Source organism: Triticum aestivum, chromosome 5A (assembly GCF_018294505.1).
Source record: "Triticum aestivum cultivar Chinese Spring chromosome 5A, IWGSC CS RefSeq v2.1, whole genome shotgun sequence".
In the NCBI taxonomy this organism is placed as follows: Eukaryota; Viridiplantae; Streptophyta; class Magnoliopsida; order Poales; family Poaceae; genus Triticum; species Triticum aestivum.
The window spans coordinates 547,318,870-547,337,997 of NC_057806.1; the positions used below are offsets into that span (position 1 = coordinate 547,318,870).

General features: G+C 49.4%; 1 protein-coding gene across 1 annotated transcript; it reads left to right on the forward strand.

The window, feature by feature from the left end:
- Positions 1-15,686: 15,686 nt before the first annotated feature.
- LOC123107605 (E3 ubiquitin-protein ligase WAV3-like) lies at positions 15,687-17,873 on the forward strand. The gene has a single exon (XM_044529576.1). It carries the CDS (start codon positions 15,851-15,853, stop codon positions 17,648-17,650), a length of 1,800 nt encoding a protein of 599 aa, XP_044385511.1. The 5' UTR covers positions 15,687-15,850; the 3' UTR covers positions 17,651-17,873.
- Positions 17,874-19,128: the final 1,255 nt, after the last annotated feature.

The window sequence follows — 19,128 nt, forward strand, 5'->3', positions numbered from 1 at the left end:
TTGTGTGGATGTACAACCTTCCCCCCTGGTTGTGCATGAAGAGGAAGTACATTCACATGAGTATGCTAATTGAAGGGCCGAAACAACCAGGGAACGACATCAATCTGTATCTGGGGCTGCTGAAAGAGGAGCTTGACACGCTGTGGAAAACGCCAGCCAATACGTGGGACGCCGCAGAGAAAGAATATTTCCCTATGAGAGCCGCACTGCTCACGACGGTGCACGACTATCTCGGTTACGGATATCTTGCGGGGCAGGTAGTCCACGGATTTTCTGGATGCGTAAGGTGCATGGATGACACAACGTATCGCCAGCTAGATAGAGATCCCGGGTCTTCGAAAACCGTGTTCATGGGACATCGAAGGTGGCTTCGCGACGATGACCCGTGGAGGAAACGCAAGGATCTGTTCGATGGTGAAACCGAACCCCGAAAACGCCCGTGTACGAGGAGCGGCGAGGAAATAGACAAGCTGTTGAAAAATTGGAAAGACTGCCCACTGCCGGGAAAGAAGCAAAAGGCGCCAGAGCCGGGAAAGAAGCGAAAGGCGCCAGAGCCGCTGCTGAAGGTATGGAAAACGAGGTCTGTTTTCTGGGACTTGCCGTACTGGAAGATCCACCGTGTGCCTCACAGCCTTGATGTCATGCATATCACGAAGAACGTGTGCGAGAGTCTGCTTGGTACCCTGCTCAACATGCCAGAGAGGACCAAAGATGGGCCGAAAGCAAGGGCAGACTTGAAATCAATGGGCATCAGGCAGGAGCTTCACGCTATATATGATGATGATGATGATGATGATGATGATGATGATGATGATGAGGCGAAGCAGGACACAGAAAGTCGTCGCAAAGGCAAAAAGGCCAAGAAGACCGGAAATGACTACCCTCCCGCGTGCTTCACTCTAAGTCAGGAGGAGATCGAGCAGTTTTTCACCTGCCTCCTAGGAGTAAAACTTCCTTACGGTTACGCGGGGAAGATAAGCAGATACCTAGACCCAGCGAAGCAGAAGTTCAGCGGGATGAAGTCTCACGACTGTCACGTGCTGATGACGCAGATACTTCCAGTTGCAATCCGTGGGATCATGGACGCGCACGTCCGTGAAACGCTATTTGGCCTATGCAACTTCTTCGACGTCATCTCTCGGAAGTCGATTGGCGTGAGGCAACTCAGAAGGCTACAGGAAGAGATCGTGGTGATACTATGCGAGCTTGAGATGTACTTCCCGCCCGCATTCTTCGACGTTATGGTGCATCTGCTGGTCCATATAGTGGAGGATATCATCCAACTCGGGCCGACGTTCCTGCACAGCATGATGCCGTTCGAAAGGATGAATGGTGTCATCAAAGGATACGTTCGCAACATGTCACGTCCAGAAGGAAGCATAGCCAGGGGCTTTCTGACCGAAGAGTGCATCTCCTACTGCACGAATTATCTAGGCATCGAGAACCCCGTTGGTCTGCCCGTCAACAGGCACCTCGGCAGGCTCGCTGGATGGGGTCACCGTGAGGGTCGCCGCGAAATGCATGTCGACTTCGAGGGTCGACTCGCCGACTTTGAAAGAGCAAACCTAGTCGCGCTACAACACATAGACGTGGTCGATCCTTGGTTGGTAGAGCACAAAACCTTTATTAAAAAGACGTACAATGACCGAGGCCAACAGAGGACGGACGGAGATATACTCAAAGAGCACAACTCATGTTTCACGCGTTGGTTCAAGCATAAGCTTCTGTCGTACCCTTTACATGAGGATTCTTCCGCGGAAGAACAACTCATATTCGCCTTGTCACAGGGCGCCGAGCACAACCTGATGACCTATGAGGCGTACGATATCAACGGCTACACATTCTACACCGAGGCCAAGGACATGAAGAGCGATGGTTATCAGAACTCCGGGGTAACGATGGAATCCTACACCGGTAACGACAAGGACAGATACTACGGAAGGATCGAGGAGATCTGGGAGCTGAGCTACGCTGGAGAGAAGGTCCCGATGTTCCGTGTCAGATGGGCCAAGAACGTCATAAAAGAAGACCGGTATTTCACCACCATGGTTATACCCGAAGCCAAATCCAAGACCGCGGGCGCAAACGTCACCGCGAAAAATGAGCCATGGGTACTGGCTTCCCAAGTGGACCAATGCTTCTTCATTACCGACCCGCCAAAGCCCAGTCGTGTTGTCGTGAGGAGAGGCAAAAGGAAGATCATCGGAATGGATGGAGTAGCCAATGAGCAAGACTTCGACAAGTACGGCGACCCGAGGATCGAACATGACGACGATGATGAAGTAGCAGCATACACCACAAGAAGAAGCAGGACCACCCTACCTAAAGGACGTCCGTTCCACAGAAGAACTCCATTTGCGAAAAAGAAGGGCAAGAAGATTGTGAACAGATAGCTAGCTAAGATCGATTGTATTTAAATCGTAGCCTTCATTTCTCGATTGTATTTCATGGGTACTTTTTGAACTATCATGAATATTTTTAAATTTCATGGACACTCGATCTCGATCCCCCTCCATCTCGATCGCTATCCCACCTTGCCAGATCCGGCCCCCCTCGCCGCCGAGCACCCCCCAGTCCACCGGCCGCCGCCGCCGACCCCCCGCACCCTCGATTCCCCTACCCAACCGCCGCCGCCGACCCCCCGCACCCCGCGCACCGTCTTATAAAAAAAATTAGTATCAAACAGCTTTTTAAATGCTACTGTCTTATAAAAAAAATATTACTGTTATTATTTAAACAAGTTTGAACATATTTAAACACAAATAAGTATCAAACAGCTTTTTAAATGCTAAAAAAAAATTTGTGGAGCCCACCTCGATCCCCCTCCATCTCGACCGCTATCCCACCTCGCCAGATCCGGTCCCCCCCGGCGCCGAGCACCCCCCAAGTCCACCGGCCGCCGCCGCCGACCCACCGCACCCTCGATTCCCCTACCCAACCGCCGCCGCCGACCCCCCGCACCCCGCGCACCGTCTTATAAAAAAAATAAGTATCAAACAGCTTTTTAAATGCTACTGTCTTATAAAAAAATATTACTGTTATTATTTAAACAAGTTTGAACATATTTAAACATAAATAAGTATCAAACAGCTTTTTAAATGATAAAAAAAAATTTGTGGAGCCTGGGAGTTGAACCCAGGACCTCCTGGTGTGAGAACTGGCTACTGACCAGTCGAGCTAGTAGAGTGGGCTTGACGTGGATAGGTTCTGGTAGTACATAACCTTTTGGCTCGAGTTGAAATAAAAAAAAGTACTAATGGCGCACCACGGTGAGGTGCGCCATTAGTATGGACATGCTAATGGCGCACCACGGTGAGGTGCGCCATTAGTATTGTGGCCCGATCCCCCTTCGCCCGATCCCCCTTCGCCCGATCCCCCCTTCCCTCTCCCCCTCGCCAGTTCTCTCCCTCTCGATCCACCGCCGCCGCCGCCGCTGCCCTCGCCCTCGCCCTCGCCCTCTCCCTCCCTCGCCCTCTCCTCGCCGCCCGGACGCCGCCCGGACGCCGCGCCGACGCCGCCTCGACCCCGCCCCGACCCCGCCGCCCGGACGCCGCCCCGACCCCGCCGCCCGGACGCCGCCCCGGACGCCGCCCCGACCCCGCCGCCCGGACGCCGCCCCGGACGCCGCCCCGACCCCGCCGCCCGGACGCTGCCCCGCCGCCCCGACGCCGCCTCGACCCCTGCCTCTCTACGAGGAGGTAACCCTAACCCCACCCGCGCACGTGGTGATCTAAGGTTATAGGGTATAGATCCTTTGATCCGTGCTTGGTATGGAAATGTTGCTCTCCGATCTCCTTAGGGCGATTCTATGACTTGCTTGTGGTGTTTGGTAATTTAGTTGTTGTGATCTGCAGACTGCAGGCATCATTCTGGAGTTTAATGGAGTGCAGGGCAAGTTTTACCTGTATCCGAATTGTTTGTTTGTTACACCATCGAATTGTTCGCTTGTTTCATGTCATGGAAGAAACCGGTCTGCTGCTTGATAACTTTATATTAGTTTCACAATGCACCATGTGTAATATTTTGGTTTATCATGAGATTTTGCAGTAATCAATTGTCACATACCTTTTTTCCTTTTTGCGGGGGCTTTTCACATTTGTTATGTCTCATCAGTCATCTTGAGAATGATATTTGCAAGTGACTAAGTCGACTACCTTGCATCAAGATATACCTACAGCTGCACAAAATGTTATGTGCAGTTTAGTTTCTGGAGTAGGTTTCAACTCCATTCAAACATTCAGAAGCACCTAAAAGAACCCCACACCATGGAAACTCACAATTAGTAGCGTCGATGTTATCTGCTAGTTTTCAAATAATTAGAATTTCTTATTGCAAGATGCCCACCGCTAGAGAACAACCATTGATGTTATCACCTACTGTTTCGTTTATTCTTAAGAGGTTTGGTTATATAACTCAGCGGCATTTTAATTCCCGATAATTGGGTTTACACTGGAGTATTTTATTTCTGTGGGGAGAGGGAGAGAAGCCAGTGCAGGGTGTGGGAAGCACCTCTTCATGTGATTTTTTTTGCTTTATTGTGTAATTTTTTTTCTTGAGGCCCTGACCGTAGAACAACCGTTCTATGGTATTTTTTTCAATTATGTACAAACAGTTACAAGGTTGGAAAAGGAAAAGGTCTATAAAACTTCAGTTTTTGCTAACATTAGGAGATTAAAGGTCCCTTGTGATGTATTTATGTAAATTGTGTTAAAGGGGGACTAAAATGCAAAGCTTCTGACTTGAAGATCCAACTATTCTGGCTATGAACAAGAATAAATTTTAGAGAGATTCCATGAAAGGATTATAAGTTGTTGTTGATCCAAGTGTTGAAGGGATCTACTTTCCTTTGCTTTGATATGTATGCCGGACAGCCTCTTTACAGGTAGAGATACCCTGTTCAAGGACAGGGGGGCGGGGGTGTGAACTTTGTGAAATCCTGTCCTATTGATGACTTTGCAAACTTATTAGGAGGTGGTGTTAGGAAATCTAAACAGTTTAAACTATATAGGAAGACATTTATAGGTTAGAAACAATCTGTTCTACTTCTGCAGATTATCTAGATAAGTGATGAAGTTTACTTAGTATAGTATTTTTTTTCTGTCACTTCTTTATCTACCGAAAGTGTGAACCCATGGTATGAGCCACTAATGCAAGCATCGTCATTCTTTTCTGAGTTTGTCTAATTCACATCTAAATGTTTTCTAAGGATGTCACATCTAAGCTCCCACAAATAACGCAGCAACAAGGAACAAAAAAAAGCTGGGGCAAAAAAAATACACCACAAACATAGTGGACACAAGGTTAGACGTGACATAAATGTGTCCTAGACAGACCCTTCTTTTCTTAGTGAAACATCAACTTTCCAAAGACAATATTCCAAACTGGACAGTTGATACATAGAGCTATTTTACTTTAACATTTAAAGTGTGGCTGCAAATCTGGGATGCAGGAGGTGAAAATTCATTGTCTAATCTGTTTCTCAGTTTCCTCTTTCAGAAACGAGAGATTTTTCAAGACCTTGCTCCACTGCTGTGGCACTCCTTTGGCACTGTTGCTGCACTGCTCCAGGTAGGTTACAGTTATTGCACTGTTCTAAATTCAGTCGCAATGGCAAGAGTACATATGTACTTGTGCAGTTCTTGTTATTTAAGTAAGGGTGGTTGTCCATGGTACTGAGCGCTGCTGTTTCTATGCCAAGTCTTAAATATTTCCATTGTTTATTGTTAAAAAGCTTTCCTCATTTTGGTGACTTTACAGAATAAGTAAATCTTAACTAGCAGTGGTTAATAATTAAGTCTTCTTCTTTTTCCTTTGCAGCTCACATCCCACTGTACCTGTACCCGTTCCTGAATACTACCAGCAAGACAAGACCTTTTGAGTACTTGAGGCTTACCAGCTTGGGTGTTATTGGTGCTCTTGTGAAGGTAAATTAAAACTAGATACTTATGCAAACTAGGAATGGATGGTCCATATAGATTTTTGCTTTAAATGGTGAGAGGGTTGTTGAACCAGAGGGGAAAACAGTGATGGGGATTGGCTGTATTCTTTCTTTTTTTGTAGACTATATCTTGTTCTTTTGGTATTCTCATTCCAGTAATCCAGTCATTTTAATCAAATGGACTGGTTGGGATTGGATCCCAGGAATCTCAACAGGAACTGTTATTTTTGAAGCAAACAGGCTAATGATTTGTTAGAAATTATATTGTTTCTTCTTTTGGATATCCGATTCTGATATGTCAGAAACACAACATATCAAAAGTTAGCAATGACCAAACTGGCATGTAACAGAGACACTATAAAAGATAGCCAACATCCAGTTAGGCCAACATAACAGTGAACAAAACTACTGTCAATCAGCTCAGTTCTAGTGCTGTTGGATTTTTCTCGATTGTATTCTTGCAGTTTTGAAAATTCAGTTCATTCGGTTACTGAAAATTCAGTTAATTCAGTTAGGCACACAAATTTCAGAACTTTTGTGTGCCCTAGTACTTGGTGTTTGTAGAAAACCAGGAGTGTCAATGGGACTAGAATTCACTTGTTCTTATCTGGGTTTGTAAAACTTGTTCATGTACTGAACTACTAATGCCTTGTGATGCTCTGAATTACTTGTGATGCCTCTGAATTACTTGTGATCACATTGAGAAAGACTTGTAAAGATGATGATCATCTTTAACAGAAAACAATTTGTGATGATTTTGCTAGTTTGCTGGGTTTTGTCTCCGACCATCGTGTCGTGATGATTTTGCAGGTACCCCGAGAGGCCCTTGAGTTTGCCGGAATGTCGATTAACTTCCGTTCCGGCAAATTCGGGTACTCCATATGTCCTATTTTCAGCAAAGGTCATGCTGAAATTTTCCGTGAATTTTAGCATGACTTTGCTAAAAATAGGACATATGGGGTACTTGTGACTAATGCATGGGCCGGGGTATCTTAGTAGTTAATTAAGTAGGATCAAGTGCCCCGGCGTACTTGTGACTAATGCATGGCTTTTAGGGTGCCTCGGTGTCGATAAAAACCGAAATGATGAAAAGTTAGGCTTTTAGGGTGCCTTGGCGTCGAAAAACCCTCAATGATAAAAGCTTAGATTTTAGGATGCCTCGGTGTCGACAAACCCTAAATGATGAGACCATGATCTTGTTCCTTGACAATAACCAACTTTTTGACCAAACTTTGTTTCTATTTAGAGAGAAACATGGCCCACAACGATGAGGCCGGGGGTTCGGGCGGCAAGGCATTCTGGGAGCTGTCCCAGGAGATGGAGGAACAACCTCACTTGTATGAGGCCGCCGCCTTCCCCACCGATCCTGAGACCACGGATGGTGCCGCCGAGGATGACCACACTGATGCCACCACTGATGGTGCCGCCGAGGATGCCACCACTGATGATGGCGGCGCACGCACAGATAGCAGCCAGCCGAAGAGGCAACGGAAGGACCGGCGCCCGATCGTGCTCCGCACCCTCAAGGAGGAAGTTACTGAAGTGGACTCCAACGGGAATCCAACGGCGCCCGAACGAATAGTCAAGGGGTACTCGCTTCAGCTCGGGTGCATTGTCCGGAGCACCGTCTCGATCAACACCGAGAACCTGAGGCATCCTGACCGGGGGAATTTGCGCCACCTCCTCTTCACGAAGCTGCACGAACGATACAAGTTCCCCGCTGAATTCGAAAACACAAGCCTCAAAGGGAATAAAGTGAACAATGCTGCCCTCACGAAGATGAGCAAGGCCCTGTCTACTTGGAAAAGCAATGTGAAGAGAATGATCGAGAAAGGTGAGAGTTATGAGAAGATCAAGGAGAAAAATCCTTCGATCACCGAAGATGACTACAACGACTTCAAGATCAATTGCTCGAGCACCGCAAGCTCCCAATCAAGTGAGTGGGGGAAACAAATGCGGGAGCTGAACATAGGGGAACACACACTCGGTCCCGGCGGTTACAGAGTGGCGGAGCCTATATGGGACAAGGAGGAGGCGGACCGTGCCGAGCAAGGCCTACCGCCCCTCTTCGATAAATACGGTGACAAGCAGACCAGGAACTTTGTCAGGGCCCGGTACAAGAAGGACCCGAAAACAAAGGAGCTTACCACGGATCCGAAGACCAGGCAGCTTGAGCTTGTTCTGGTAAGGAATACACCCCCGCGTAATTAGCTCCATATGGTTGCATTCTAATTAATGAAGCCGAATTTCTAAATGGTTCACATTCCTTCCGCAGGCGACTGAAAGCAGTAGCGCGGGGTCGACTCAGAGCAACCCTTGGGACACCACTCTAAATAGGGGGTTGAATATAATGAAGAACAAGGATAAGCTCAGTAAGCCGACGTCAGCTGGTCGTGTGGCCGGCAAAGGCTTGTCGACAAAATGGGGGTCATACTATACCGCTGGTGTGCGGAAGGAGAAAAAGACCAGCTCGGAAAGCCAGGCGCGAGAGGTTCAAGAACTCAAGGCACAGGTGGCGCGGATTCCGGAGATTGTCCAAGAGCAAGTGGAACAACGACTCGGAGCGACGATCACCGCCCTTGTGCCTACCTTGATCTCGGGGTTGAGTGCGTGGATTGCGGGCGGCCAACAGGGGCCGCCCCCGATTCCTAGCTTCACGGCCAGCAACTCGCATAATGCGATGGCGGGGCCATTGGTGCCTCCGGCGGAGGCGGCATTGGTGTCTCCGACGCCGGCACGGGAGCTTAATGCACCCGGGTGTACGCCGGCCGGCACCTCTTCAGCAAGCGGCCGCTCCGTCAACTGCACGCCCGCCGTTGGCGGTGCCTCGACATTAGCCGAGCTCGACGCCATCATCACGGTAACTAATTAAGCCTCTCTCGGCCGAGGACTTCATCTCCTTGCCTTTGACTGGGCATCCCTGACGCCCTACATGTTTTCGCAGGGCGCCGCCGACGTTCCGTGCACTCTCCTCCACTTCGTGAACAACGAGTTGGTCGATGTCGCCAAGGGCAAAATCGTTCAACCGGGCAACCCCTTGTTCCACGGTACCCAGATGCCACCCAACTTGTTTAGGGTTCAACTGGTTCGGGTGCTGCCAGGCTGCGACGACTTGTTACCTCCGATTCGACCCGTCGGGGCCGACGATGATGACGTGATGACCCTCAGCGCCTGCCTGAGCTGGCCCCTGCTTTGGCCGAAGAGCCAGATTCGTTTGGGGGCGGGGGACACCACCCCAAAGACAACACCGCCAGTCGTGCCGGCGCCAAGTCGGCCCCATGGCAAGACCGCCGTAACGGTGCCGGACATCCCTATGCCACTGGATCCAAACATGCATATGGCACAGGATCAGAACGACGACGACGACGACGATGATACATTTGGCAACGTCGATCAGTACTTTGCCGAGCATGGGTACGATGGCGACTTCATGGGGCCTCCTTCTCAAGAACCAAACCCAACAAAAGACGTGTGCGATCTAGCTCGTACCGCGGAGAAGCCAAGTTGCAACAGGCGCCGTCTGGCGTTCAGCTCTCAGGAGACGCCTCCAGCTGCCGACTTCACCGAGCCTCAGATAGGCGAGGTGCGAAATATTATCAGCCCCAACACACTCAAGAAGGCGGTCTGTGAGCAGAACTCGGTCCCATTACAGGAGAAGAAGAAGGCACGCAAAAGAAAGACTAAGAAGGGTGCGAGCCAGCCGGCACCGAGTACGATCCGTGCTCAGGACGGGCCACCTTCACCGCAGGATATCTCGAGGAGGGTGCATGTGGCGGGTAGGGCGATGCTACCACCAAATATGCTCAATGCTGCAACCGGTGCTATGCGGAGTCTGCACGACAGTGTTCTTTCTTTGGAGAAGCGGCGTCTCAGAGAGAAGGATGTGGCATACCCGGTTTTCGTGGCCAAGGTGCCAGAGGGCAAGGGCTTTGTGGATGGCGACATCGGGGGTACGATCGTCCTGCGGTTTGATGACATCTTTGCTATGTTTAACCTTCATCCGCTGCACTACACCTTCGTTCGGCTATTTTCGCTGAGTATGGAGATGCGGATCATTCGCGACAAGACCCCGGACATCGTGATAGTCGACCCCTTCTACATGCGTGCCAAGATCTTGGGCAGCGCTGGGGACCGGCAAGTCGCGAGTTCTTACCTCGAAGGCGTCATTCTGGCAAACCAAGATAAGGATAACTTCCTCGTGCCTTACTTTCCCGAGTAAGTCCTCCCCTCAACCGGCCCGTAACATATGAATTCTTACTTTTCGATCGTTTTTCTTTTAACATTCCGTGTTTTCTGCAGTGACACACGTTGCACGCTCATCCTCCTAAGCCCCAAATATTCCATGGCCACGTATTTCGACCCGGACCGTCAGTCGAACGTAGACTACACAAATGTCAAGAAGGTTCTTGATGATGTTCTCCCCGGCTACGCCCAATCTGGAGGCACCTTCACCAGGCCTATTCGTAAGTACGGCAAGCACGTGTTCTCCCACAATACGACGTTCTGCTGCGTCAAGCAGCCGCCTGGCGGTCAGAAGGGTGCCTACTACGCCATCCATCACATGCGGGCGATCGTACGGGACCATCATCAACTTCTGCTACCGAGTAAACTCCAAGATTGGGCCGCGAGCGTGTCGGCAATCCAGGACGCGGACCTCCGACAAGAATTCTTTCGCATCCAGTCGGAGTTTGCGGAAATCATCCATCAAGATGTCCTTCGTACCTCGGGGCAGTTCTACCTCAGAAATCAACCGTCCAACAGTGACATCGACACAATGCTACAAATGCAGGATGACAACGCCCGTTCTTTCATGACTCCCACGATAGACGGCGGCTTCATCCACGCTCCGGTCCCTTGAGTCGAGTTGTCTAGTTCTGAAACATCGATTGGCTCATGTTGTAATTAAACTTTAATGAACTTGTAGTATGTCTCTTTGGTTTTGAGAGTCGTTCAACTTAGATGTAATCGATGCTATTAATGTCTTGCTTTTCTCTTCCGATCGTTCTGTTGCATAATTATATATTGCTTATGTATTGTCTGTGAATTGGTACTAACGTTTCGTTTGGCTAGTGCATAGTGATGCCGACGTATGTCGTGTACAAGGGTAAGGTTCCCGGAGTCTACGATGACTGGGAGGAGTGTCGGAGACAGGTTCACCGATTCAGCGGTAACAGTTACAAAGGGTACACCACTAGGGCCGAGGCCGAATCTAGATACGCCCGCTATCTAGCGGGAGAGGGGAGGGAGCGTTGGAGGAACCGGATGAAGACGAGTTTCATCGTGATGATGCTCATCGTGATGACCGCAGCTCTCTTCTATGTGATGGTAGTTTAGATGATCGATATCGACTTGTAATGCGAAGACAAACTCGCTACTCGCGGTCTCGAGACTTGTAATATAATGTTCTATCTTTGTTCGGTCTTTTTAATTCGGAGACTAATATGATGAATTGTATTCGGAGACTAATATGATGAATTGTATTCAAAGACTAATCTTCTATTGTATTTGATGAATCTATTGTTGATGTGTGCTGTCTATATTTTGTCAAATTATACATTTTGTAACCTGTGCAAAAAACAGAAAATAAAAAAATAAAAAAAAACTAATATTCATACTAATGGCGCATCACACGACAGTGCGCCATTAGTATGACAGTGCATACTAATGGCGCATCACCGGGTAGTGCGCCATTAGTATGCTGCGGTTACTAATGGCGCATCCAGAGGTGGTGCGCCATTAGTATGCCAAAGCACCTGGGTATACATGCCAACTGGGAGGCATACTAATGGCGCACCCTCGCATATACTAATGGCGCACCAGGTGGTGCGCCATTAGTATACCAGATACTAATGGCGCACCAGCTGGTGCGCCATTAGTAAAAATTACTAATGGCGTGCTATCAATGGCGCACCAGTGATGCGCCATTAATGGCCATATTAGGTGCGCCATTAGTAGTGGTATTTCTAGTAGTGATATCCGGATGACTCTAAGTCACAAACCGGATACGTGTATATTTTGAATGGTGGGGCAGTAAGCTGGTGCAGTTGCAAGCAAAGCGTTGTGGCGGGATCTACATGTGAAGCGGAGTACATGGCAGCCTCGGAGGCAGCACAAGAGGCAATCTGGGTGAAGGAGTTCATTACCGACCTAGGAGTCATACCCAATGCGTCGGGCCCGATGACTTTCTTCTGTGACAACACTGGAGCTATTGCCCTTGCCAAGGAGCCCAGGTTTCACAGGAAGACCAGACATATCAAGCGTCGCTTCAACTCCATTCGTGAAAGTGTTCAAAATGGAGACATAGATATTTGTAAAGTACATACGAACCTGAATGTGGCAGATCCGTTGACTAAACCTCTCCCTAGAGCAAAACATGATCAACACCAGAACTGCATGGGTGTTCGATTCATCACTATGTAACTAGACTATTGACTCTAGTGCAAGTGGGAGACTGTTGGAAATATGCCCTAGAGGCAATAATAAAATGGTTATTATTATATTTCTTTGTTCATGATAATTGTCTATTGTTCATGCTATAATTGTGTTATCCGGAAATCGTAATACATGTGTGAATACATAGACCACAACACGTCCCTAGTGAGCCTCTAGTTGACTAGCTCGTTGATCAAAAGATAGTCATGGTTTCCTGACTATGGACATTGGATGTCATTGATAACGGGATCACATCATTAGGAGAATGATGTGATGGACAAGACCCAATCCTAAGCATAGCTCAAAGATTGTGTAGTTCGTTTGCTGTAGCTTTTCCGAATGTCAAGTATCATTTCCTTAGACCATGAGATTGTGCAACTCCCGGATACCGTAGGAGTGCTTTGGGTGTGCTAAACGTCACAACGTAACTGGATGACTATAAAGGTACACTATAGGTCTCTCCTAAAGTGTCTGTTGGGTTGGCACGAATCGAGACTGGGATTTGTCACTCCGTATGACGGAGAGGTATCTCTGGGCCCACTCGGTAATGCATCATCATAATGAGCTCAATGTGACCAAGTGATTGATCACGGGATCATGCATTACTGTACGAGTAAAGTGACTTGCCGGTAACGAGATTGAACGAGGTATTGGGATACCGACGATCGAGTCTCGGGCAAGTAACGTACCGATTGACAAAGGGAATTGTATACGGATTGATTGAATCCTCGACATCGTGGTTCATCCGATGAGATCATCGAGGAGCATGTGGGAGCCAACATGGGTATCCAGATCCCGCTGTTGGTTATTGACCGGAGAGTCGTCACGGTCATGTCTACGTGTCTCCCGAACCCGTAGGGTCTACACACTTAAGGTTCAGTGACGCTAGGGTTGTTGAGATATTAGTATACGGTAACCCGAAAGTTGTTCGGAGTCCAGGATGAGATCCCGGACGTCACGAGGAATTCCGGAATGGTCCGGAGGTGAAGATTTATATATAGGAAGTCAAGTTTCGGCCATCGGGAAGGTTTTCGGGGTAATCGGTATTGTACCGGGACCACCGGAAGGGTCCCGGGGGTCCACCGGGTGGGGCCACCTATCCCGGAGGGCCCCATGGGCTGAAGTGGGAGGGGAACCAGCCCCTTGTGGGCTGGTGCGCCCCCCCCCCATGAGCCTCCCCCTGCACCTAGGGTTGGAAACCCTAGGGGTGGGGGCGCCCCACTTGCCTTGGGGAGCAAGCCAACCCCTTGGCAGCCGCCCCCCCCCCCCCTTGGAGATGGCATCTCCTAGGGCCGGCGCCCCCCTAGGGGTCCAATAAATAGTGGGGGGGAGGGAGGGCAGCCGCACCCTAGCCCCTGGCCTCTCCCTCTCCCTCCCGTGACACTCCTCCATCTCCCTGTGCTTGGCGAAGCCCTGCCGAGATCACCGTTACTTCCACCACCACGCCGTCGTGCTGCTGGATCTTCATCAACCTCTCCTTCCCCCTTGCTGGATCAAGTTGGAGGAGACGTCTTCCCAACCGTATGTGTGTTGAACGCGGAGGTGCGTCCATTCGGCGCTAGGTCATCGGTGATTTGGATCACGACGAGTACGACTCCATCAACCCCGTTCTCTTGAACGCTTCCGCGCGCGATCTACAAGGGTATGTAGATGCACTTCTCTCTCCCTCATTGCTAGATGACTCCATAGATTGATCTTGGCGATGCGTAAATTTTTTTAAAATTCTGCTACGTTCCAGCACGGTACCTCCCGTGCACGGTAGAAAAGCCGGTCTCGACAGCATGGTGAGTTCCTCGAGCACACACACCATGGCATGGCAGAATGTATAGGAACAATATCGGTGGACCATGAGAAAATCCCAATCAGCCACATATGATCATGGTAACTCTAGACCAACAAAATTTGGAGAGCATGGCAATAATCTCCGTCACACACAAACTAGACCACTGGCCAGTCTCTGCTATGCAGAGAAGGAAACGTGGCAAAACATGGGGTAAAATGACCAACAAGAGAACAAAATCAGCTAAAAGAACGACCCTAGAACTGTTGGGATCAATATGTCTCAAATAGCTAATTTGGCATTCGCCCTCATTGACGCAATTTTGGCTTTAAAAATTGCGCACATAAGAACAAATTCTTCACAACACTAAAAAGGCAAAAAAAAAATTGAAACCCGCCAATGCCCATGGCACTCTTGCGGCTGTGGCCACGACGCTCGCCGCCGCCGCCACCGCCTCAATCCGACGAGCACTACGGTCCTCCCCATCGTGACGACTTTAACAACTTGGAAGCCCTACCCTGACAACACCATCGTGCGCACGCGGAGCATCATACTTTGAGCCCTAGCCCAATGTCAGCGGTTGACCGTGCTTGAATCATCGGCGAAGACAAAGCTACAGGGCAGAGAGCGAGAAGGGGGAGAGAAGGAATGAGCGAATGCGGTTAGTGGGGCGAATGGAGGGGAGGAAGAGAGGGGTTAGTGGGATTGGATCGTTCGCTAGACTGGGGGTTAGAGCGAACCGTTTACACGTGTTACGTGGTGAGCCTCCCCACGCCAATATTTGTAATTTCCTAACACTAGTAAGTATGCATGTGCAATGCACGCCTAATTATTAATCATATGTGAAAACGCATGTTGTTTGGTATAATTAGTACCCCCAACCTGAACATATGCTACTACGGTACATCCATTTTTTAAGTTTGTATATAATTAAGGGCCATCTATATGCCCAAATCTGATATTAGAAACAGTATTGATCAGTTTTAGATCTTACCTATAAACCTAAATTAAGCAAGCATTATATGCATTCATTTCCAAAGCAACACATGAAGACTTGATGGATCAGGGCATAAGGCTTCGTTGTAAAGAACTGTGGTATCTTCACATACTCCCTCCACCCTTAAGAGAGTGTACTTTCAACTTGGTTAAAGAATCAAACTACTTCAAAGCTTGATCGAGTTTGTGCAAACATATATTAATATTTGTGAAACCAAATAGGTATATAATGAAAATATATTTTATCATAAATATAATGCTACTAATTTGATAGCATAAATATTGATGTACTATTATATAAATACGGCAAACATAAAAGAGTTTGACTTTCCAACAAAGTAGTCCTATAGAATCAAGATTAATTAAACTTAAACATAATTAGTCTAATTTCCTAACAATCAACAAAATATTTCCACGGTGGAACAGTATGGTCCAAAACCGATCATTTTCGCAACGAAAAATAAAATGCAACAGATCTTATAATCTTCCAAAACCGATTTGCTTGGTCTCGAAGCCAAGGATGCTATTGATGATCTCTATATCCCAATAAACACGCACGCACGCACAAAGTTAGGGATTACAACTAATTAATCATGATTCGGTGCTATATATTAAATCAAATCCCACAGCTGTTGTAGATCCATTACTACGCACGAACAAAGTTGTACTTCCATCGGAGAAGAAGGCGAATCCAAGAGCTTTGGATGATTAATCCCATGGAGACGAGGTGCGCCGTCTGTCATGGCGACATGGGCCGCGGCCACGCCACCTTCACGGCCGAGTGCTCCCACAGCTTCCACATCCGCTGCGTCCACCACCAGACCGCCTGCCCGCTCTGCTTCACGCCGTGGCGCGACGTGCCGGGCGTGGCGCCCGCCCAGGAGCTCGTCTTCCGCGACGACGAGCCGCTCGAGCCGCAGCCCGCAGCTGTCGCCGCGGAGAAGACGACTGCCGGCGGCGGAGTGATGTCCATCACGACGCACTGCGAATACCCCGCCATCGCCAAGTACGCCAGCCGCGACGGCTTCGCGGTGCTCGTGCACGCCAAGGCGCCCGCGCTGGCTCCGGCCGCGGCCAAGGCGGCGCGCGCGCCCCTGGATCTCGTCATGGTGCTCGACGTCAGCGGGAGCATGGGCGGCCGCAAGCTGGCGCTGCTTAAGCAGGCCGTGGGCTTCGTCGTCGACAAGCTCGGCCCCCACGACCGCCTCAGCCTCGTGTCCTTCTCGTGCGACGCCCGCCGCCTCACCCGCCTCACGCGCATGTCCGACGCCGGGAGGGCCGCGACCGAGCGCACCGTCGAGTCCCTGGCCGCGGGTGGCGGGACGAACATCAAGGAGGGCCTTCGCGAGGCCGCCAAGGTGATCGACGGCCGCCGCTACAGGAACGCCGTTACCGGCGTCATCCTGCTCTCCGACGGCCAAGACAACTACACGCTGTCTTCAAGGTTTTACAATCACGACGTGGCCACCGACTACAGCGTGCTCGTGCCACCTTCCCTGATCCGCACGGGGGACGGTTCCTCGCCGCCGATCCACACGTTCGGCTTTGGCACCGACCACGACTCGGCGGCGATGCACACCATCGCGGAGGCCACCGGCGGCACCTTCGCCTTCATCGAGAACGAGGCAGTCATCCAGGACTCGTTCGCGCAGTGCATCGGCGGGCTTCTCTCGGTCGCCGTGCAGGAGGCGCGCGTCGCCGTCGAGTGCGTCTGCCCCGGCGTTCGCGTCCGGTCCATCAAGTCGGGACGCTACAAGAGCCGCGTCGATGCTGACGGGCGCGCCGCCGCGGTGGAAGTCGGCGAGCTATACGCCGACGAGGAAAGGCGCTTCCTGCTGTTCCTCGACGTGCCCACGGCCGGTGCCACGGACGACGTGACATCTCTGATGAAGGTGAGCTGCACATACCGCGACGTGGCGACCGGGCAGTCGGTCGACGTGGCAGGCGAGGAGGTGGCGGTGAAAAGGCCGGTGGAGGTGCCGGAGGCAGAGCCGGACGTGGAGGTCGAGCGGGAGCGCCTCCGCGTGCAGGCCGCGGAGGACATCGCCGCGGCGCGGGCGGCGGCCGAGCGCGGCGAGCACGCGGAGGCGTCGGAGATGCTCAGCCGCCGGCGCATGGCGCTGAGGCAGTCGCCGCTGGGCGCGAGCGGCGACGCCGGGTGCGCGGAGCTGGCGGCGGAGCTGGGCGAGCTGAGCGAGCGCGTGGGGGACCGGAGGGAGTACGACCTGTCGGGGCGCGCGTCGTTGCTGTGCGGCATGAGCGCGCACTCGCAGCAGCGCACGTCGGTCAAAGTTGGGAGGGCGAGGTACGCGACCCCCGCCATGCGTAAGATGGTGGACTTGTCGGTGAAGGCCCGGGAGCAGCAGCAGCAGCCACAGGCACAGGCACAGCCATCGCCGCCTTCAAGGCCGACGATGCCGCCGCCGCCGCCGCCTCCGACGACGACGGCGGCTCTCGCTAAGAACATCGTGAGAAGATACCACCGATTTCTACGTCTCAGGTGAATACGGGGCGACCAACTCAACTGCTACGAAAATGCTCGCGCGCGACGAGCACAGAAAATAATGAAGACGTGAACTTGCACGGTTTTTTTTAGCTTAAAAAATTTGTTTCCTCTCTCTTTGCATTCATCAATCTTGTAGTACTACCATATATATATATATTTTTGCGGGGAAGTTCCTAGCAGATAATAATAGGCTGGTTTGGCTTACTATTTTCCCTTTTACATTCGTATGAATTACTGTATTTATATGGATCGTCAGCTGGAGACGACGTGCGAGTGAACGCTTGGTTCGATCGAAAAACCCCTATTCTGTTTGCTGGGATTAATCCTCCCGAACGAAACCAACTCACCGAGAGCCTCTCCGCTAGGTCAATTTTTTTTACGCTACAACACGGGCAAGGAAGAAAAAGGCCAAAAAAAGACCCAGCTTTAGCACCATAGAAAAAGGCCTTTGAAACTAAAATATTTTTTTGCCATGTGTATAAACGAAAATTTGCCAAATAGCAAGCAAAAAAATTGCATAGCTCTGAAAAATTAATTTGCCAAATACATATAAATACCAAAGTACAAGGCAAAATTTCTGTATCAAAAAATAACATTTTCCATCAACAAAAAAATAAAAATATATTTCCCGTCATATATAGCATGATTTTGCCAATTGCATGTAAAAACACATACAAAAAAATTGTTTAATTGCCATGATAGTAATAAAATTGCCAAGGTCTGCATAATAAAGTGCAATGCTAGCTACAATAAAACTATCATTGTCTAAATTAAGGGTAAGGTACAATTGCACATTGAATTTTTGAAAAGTAGGAATTCGTTCATTTTGGAAAAAAAAGATGGCTCAATTAGGGGATATATTATAAAAAATTACCATGATCAAGATATTAAAATTGCCACGACAATAAAAATAAAATAAAAATGCCATGATCTTAAAAATAAAAATAACATGATTTACATATTGTCTTCTCATAACATAAGATCACAAGAAATTTGCTGCAAACCAACATGTGGTTGGATGGTTAGGAGGACAATGGTATCCCCAACTCACTAGGGAACCTTGATTGCGAGGCGCATGTGGTGACTTCGTAAAATCTCAAGATTTTATGCTGGCTCAGTCTCTCGAGGTGCTCGTAGGGGTACAGTGTGCGTGCATGCGCTCATATGGATGACTGTATGATCGTGCATGTGAGCGACTTCGATTGTACTCTGTATAGAAGAAGGTGCCAAGCAAAAGAAGCTTCATAAATATGCAAAATACTTCTTTTAAGTTGACATAATTTTTTTGCCATGTGAGTTCTTAATTGTTTTGTGATCATCTAAAAAATTAATGGCGTGTATTCTAGGTGTAAATAAAATTACCATGGTATAGATAAAAAAAGTCATGCTCTATATACAAGCAGGTGCCAAGTAAAAGAAGATTCCTTAATATGCAAAAGACTTCTTTTAAGTTGACATAATTTTTTTGCCATGTGA